The sequence below is a fragment of the Schistosoma mansoni genome, chromosome 1, assembly GCF_000237925.1.
Source record: "Schistosoma mansoni strain Puerto Rico chromosome 1, complete genome".
NCBI lineage: Eukaryota > Metazoa > Platyhelminthes > Trematoda > Strigeidida > Schistosomatidae > Schistosoma > Schistosoma mansoni.
Window position 1 is genome coordinate 3521782 of NC_031495.1, and position 6000 is coordinate 3527781.

The 6000-nt window shown below is 34.6% G+C and overlaps 1 protein-coding gene across 1 annotated transcript in view; it reads left to right on the forward strand.

Annotated features, from left to right (window-relative positions):
- Smp_152260 (hypothetical protein) overlaps nt 1-6000 on the forward strand; it is a gene marked incomplete at both ends in the record, with an annotated part of 96428 nt that overhangs the window by 59507 nt on the left and 30921 nt on the right. Inside the window, one exon of the mRNA XM_018793015.1 lies at nt 1769-1933. Within this exon, the coding sequence (XP_018647570.1) occupies nt 1769-1933 (165 nt within the window). The remainder of the gene's footprint in view (nt 1-1768; nt 1934-6000) is intronic.

The following is a 6000-nucleotide window of genomic DNA, read 5'->3' on the forward strand; positions in this document are numbered from 1 at the left end:
TCACTCTACTCTGACGTATATGAATCCCGTGCGAATGGGCTTTTTATTGCCATTAAGTCACAAATTAATGCTAGCCATCATCCATATCTGCTTAAAAAATGCTTGTGACTTGATGGTAATATCAAGGCAATCTATCTGCCCAGGATGCACATGTGATAAAATGGACTGATCAATTACAGTCCTAAACAAAAATGAGTAGATTTGAACAACCATTGTAAATAAATTGAAACCCACCCCATTGTACAATTCAGTGGATATCTGGACTTATTAACTAAGTGAATAGCGTGATAGCGTTTTTAGCGAACGCTACTGGGTTCGAGTCCGGGAGTGAACATCAATTCTGAGATGAGGGTGCATTCAGCTGATGATTGCTAAATAAGATAGAACCTACATTCTATATTCCACTGCTAGCTATCATCAATACCTACTTAATAAACATTAAGTAACATGTTTGTAACTCTCGTTCATCTTGGCTTTTCCATCCTAAGAATTGTAGCCATTATCATTTGTCTCCAAACGATGGACAAAAATTTAGATCCTAATACATATTATCTATTTCTATGTAAATATAATGAATTGATTTTAGAGTATACGGTATATTCATGAATAATATAAAAAGTGAGGTTGTTAAAGAACACTTTAACGTTGTTTTTCTCATGTCAAGTCGTTCATAATTTGTTCTGTCGATTATTCAGAAGACAATTGTAATGTTGAAAAACAATTGGTAAATAGCCTCAAGTTACGTTTCGTGGTTCCATAAGAGTCAATCAGTTCCTGCAACTGTGAAAAAAGTGCTGGTATAAAACCAAACCTTTCCATGGTCGTTATACGTAAATATATGCTGTTTACTTATTTTTGTTTTGTTTTATCAAAACGGTATATATTCTGTCCTTTTACATCTGCGTATATAACTCATCATGGTGTTTATACAATCTAAGCATTAGGATCTATCGTTTTTTTTCCATATTATGACCAGCTTTTTCAACCTTTGTAATTTTGATTGATAAATTAGTAATGGGATTTTTTGAACACATAAATACTGGTACAAGGAAGCACCAGATACACATGCACCACACAAATCTCATTTGATTTGTGGTTTCCTTAGGGGGGCCATACCCGGAGCCTCCGACCGAAAGGTCTGATCCACAAGGCAGTGGAGCATCGTGAGGAGATGCAGTCCCATGATAGTTGGTGACCAACGATTGATTCATATACCATTTGTTCCTTGAGGATAGTGGAGCCGATGTGCACTGTTTGTTTGGAATGGGGGTTTTCCAACTCCCCTAGGTGAACTTTCTGTGTCCACCAACCCGGTTAAAGCGCCGGACATTCGCTTTTCGTCCTCTCAATTTCGCTAACAACAGTAATGCCACGAGAATGTAGTGAGTAGGACTTCCCTGTCAGAGGCTATATACGCGTGGTCATGTGAGAGCATTTGGAGAGGGAGAGCGGACTCTCCCCATTCTCGGCCGTACCACGGCATTTAGGGGCCAGTAATGGGATTAGTTACCACATAAATTGTATAGTTTTGATTTAAATCTTTTTTTTTCTTGCATTTTAACTGAAAAAACCTTCCCCATATTCTTGTTTATCATTCAATTCTAATTATTGTTGTGTATTATGATATGCTTGATTTAGAATGTAACATGTAATATCTTAGTCAATTCCGCTTTTCATTACTTACAAAATGAAATGTTCATATTTGTAATTAATAATTCTGTTTTATTGTTGCTTTTTTTCCGACAAAAATCTTTTTATATATGCTCAGGTCAACACAATATTCAATCTAGTATAGGGAATACAGGAAATGCATTAAATCCTCTAATGTCTACCGATTTATCTACAACGTCATCATCTACGTCGTCAACATCGACAACAACAACAACAACAGTACCAGCTCCATTATCCACTTCTTTCAATATTGTTGGTCGAGGTAAATTGAATATATATTATTGTTACTACTTAATTATTCTATGAACTGTTGTAATTCGATATTCATTATGTATAACTATTTTAGGAGATACTTGTTGAAGGCATAAATTCATTAACTTCTAACTCCATCTATATGAATATGTGCAAACTATCGGAAGTGGTGCTTTTTATCACTGTTCATAAGGTCATTGACTTGATGTGAGACCCATAAGTAGATGCACATTGTCTAGTTCAAATCCAAGACTGTCAGTAGTCGGTGATGTTAGGTGTTATTGCTCGTAATCACAGGTGCGTTCAATACCTTAAAATCCCTCTGGATCTCCAATTCGTTCATACACATAGTTCCATTTTGTTTTTACGGCTGAAGGATGTTCTTAATTATCATTGCTCCTACATTATTTCGCTTCTTTTTCTGTTCACCTTTTTACATTCATTTCACGTTGGTAATGAGATACGATAACTTTAATCAGCAATCATTTATACCAGGCTTTATGTTGATCATGACTGACTGATTGTTGATATTAAAAATTAGCTCATAACGAAGTCATTTCATCTCTAATTTTGCTACGTTGTACAAATTGTGTCAAGCATATCTAGAAAAAAAAGATAATACAATTAGTGAATCAGTCATTCGTATTATATTGCTTTCACTTTTAAATTGTGATTGAAATCACGAACCAATCTAAGTCAGGCCACCATTGAAAACCTGGAAGCACTGGACAGCCGTTTCGTCCTAGTATTGGACTACTCAATAGTTCGCATCCACTACTCTGCACGCCGGAATCGAACCCGAGATCTCTAGTCTCGCACGCATACGCCTGATCTTTAGAACAGGGAGTGGGCATCCACTGGTATTAATATCTAATGACTGTTCATTGCTTCCCGGTTTCCAACGCAGGTCCATGATTTCAATGAAACTTAATAATCTCCAAAAGTCCTCAGTAAGACTCAAATTTTAATACTTAGATTGTATCACTAATCGTTAAAAATCTACATCCGATAATAACTTCATAACCAGGGATAAAAATATGTAGATATTTCTTACTCCATATGTTTTTGTATACGTCTTAACCTAAAAGAGTCTATCCTTTGTTGATGTAGATACATCCAGCCAAAGAGATCTTTGCTAGATCAAAACTGATAACCACAATGATAATCGCTTTATTCAAGACTATATAATTGGTTACAGTGGAAAATTATTAGTCAGTCATTTAAAATATTCCAACAAACTTCACTAAGTATGCAAGTTATAATTATTCATTGTAACCAGTACCAGAATTTACTAGTTGCATAATAAAAATTTTGATACCAACATTTCATATCGTCAATCACTGAACTTCATTCCAACTAAGTTTGTTACAGGTTTTTTTGACTGCAATCAGTTATAAGCTGTTTTTTTTGTGGATGGTAATCCTTGCTAATTGAATGCTCGATTCATTGTCCTAGCTGCTTCTAATAAAAACAAACTGAATCTACACGGCAACTTGAACGTAAGAGAAAAAGGCACGAAGATTGGTGATAAGGATTTATTTGACTCCCAAAACAAAATAAAAGTATGTGGCTATGCCTCACAGCAATCCACACTGTAGTACCTTACGGCTTTGAAACATGATCTGTAGAAGTGGAAGATGTGTTTAGGCCACATGTTCTAATCATACATTTATTCGAAGCATTGTTCGTGTCTCGTGAAGTGAGATAGTGGGAAATGTTGATGTTGGGCATAGAGTACAAGGTAAACGTGGCAAATCACTTGATACAATAGCTATGAATATAGATTGATTAAGGTATTTTTCTTATAAATATTCATGTATATTAGAGTAAAGCGTGATGACGATCTAATTGAAAACAATTGTTCGCTTACATGTTTTGTTCTGAGGTATTTAAGACATGTGTTGTGTGTGCCTATTCAGTGTTCACTTTGACTTGGAATGTTTGGCAGTGTAGAAGTAGGTGAGAATAAAGTTAAGGATGGTCAAACCAAGACATGTCAACCAATCCATGAAGTCGTTGACTACTGGTCTGAGTTGTGTAGGTATGTACAAACTATTTGGTTTGAATCGACATCACGATGGCAATACTGAATAAAGCTAATAATAATAAATAATAAATAATAAATCAGTGGATGGAGACGTTGGTTGACTTGTCTCGGATTCAGCAATCGTAGTCGAGGTGGTTCATTCACTCTCTTTATCTTCTTACAGATCTTCACTTCCAGCATTGCTTTAGATACATATACCTTTCCAATCTGTATCTTTGACACTGAGCTCTATTCTCACAAATCGGTCTTTCTTTTACTCATTCTTACTACATCACTATGATTGCTTATTTATTCTTCGTCTTTTAAATTCATCTGATCGTGTTAATGTAGTATGTTGACTTGGGATAACGGACATTGTGCTAGGCTATACAATGATCATGACTGAGTGTGTGATTGACGACTACATGCTACCGTCTAACATCAAAATATTAAATGGCATGAACACTTGATAATTTAGATAAATATCTGAGAAGTTTACTTATTCATAGTAAAAATTTCAACTTTGAAATGTCATACATTTGAGTATATTTTTAATTAGGCTTACCGGATACGTATTACAAAGGGTAACAATACATCAGTGTTTATTTCGATAACTGAAAAATATATCCGTTTGGCGTCATAGCAACGTTACAATATCAATTAAATGTATGCAAAACAAATAAATACATATGTTGTTGTGTCCTTAATTGGGACAGCGCACATTTGTGCTGAGTTTTTTGTCGATCTTGTCTGACTAAACTGGATCTGCGTATTAACTTTGTTTTGCTATTATATTGATGGTGTTACTTGGTGCTAAGCTTAAGTTACCTATTTTTGGTGTTTTGGTACCAGTAATATCATAATATCTTTCATAGGGTATTTTTAAATAAAATCATAATTTAACAGATAAACTCTTTTACTTTGATGTGGATTGTTAAGTATATTTGAATTTTGACTAGAAGTAATTTTTAAACTAACTGACTCTAATGAATAAAATAAGATAAATTATTCAGGAAAGAAAGTCCCCCATTCAAGGAAATCCCTTACTTAGGGTATGCATTTGTGTTCACTAAATAACGATAACAGCTGTGGAAGGATTATGAAATGAAGTGTTGTGTGAATATTTATGTTGCTTAATTCTAGAAGGGAAATTGCAAACAAACGGATGCATGTTTCTACAGAATGAAATCTAATGTCAGAGTTGCGTGATAACAACTACAAAATTAGATAGATTAGAGAAGTACAATGAGTAAAGCTCCTAAAATTCCTTAGAATTAAACCAAGGATTTCGTTTAATTATGTTCGTCTAAATTTGAGTCGATAAATAATGAATGAAATTTCTTCTCATACCTCAGTTGAAGTTACAAATACACACATTCTGTTATCTTGATACACTTTTCGTTACACACCAGATGTCTCATACTCACTACAGTAAATTCTTACTTTCAACACTGTTAACATGATTGAATGGCTTGTTTAGTACACATTTAACCAGAGAACCATATACCTATTTATATTCGATAATTTTGGTGTTTGACTATATCATTCCCTAATACTCTGTGTCTTGCCTCACTATTACCTACCCGGTGATCCCAGCAGATGCGAGCACTATTTCCAAGATATCTGTGATCAAATACTAGTAACTTACAAGTATCTTTTACACTTGATGGCCACATTTCGCAGCCGTAAATTAGAACAGAACGAACTGTTGTGCAGTATACTTGTCGTTTAATTAATAGACGGATATTTCACTTTTACCATAGGTGACGTAAGTTGGCAAAAGCCAAACAAGCGTTTTGGATCTGTGCATAGATTTCGTCAGAAGCCAACCCATTAGGGATGATCAGACTCCCAAGATAAGTGGAATTGTCGACGCATCTATCCATATAAGATCTATCCAAACGTAACTGAATGGAATAGATTTTAAAACTACTATATAATAAGTGTAAACTTTACTATATAATTAGTAAGCCAACTGAAATAAATCACAAGGGGGGTTTTTGTGGAGATTTAGTAATTTTATAGTTAAGATCATGAGTCAATTGAGGCTA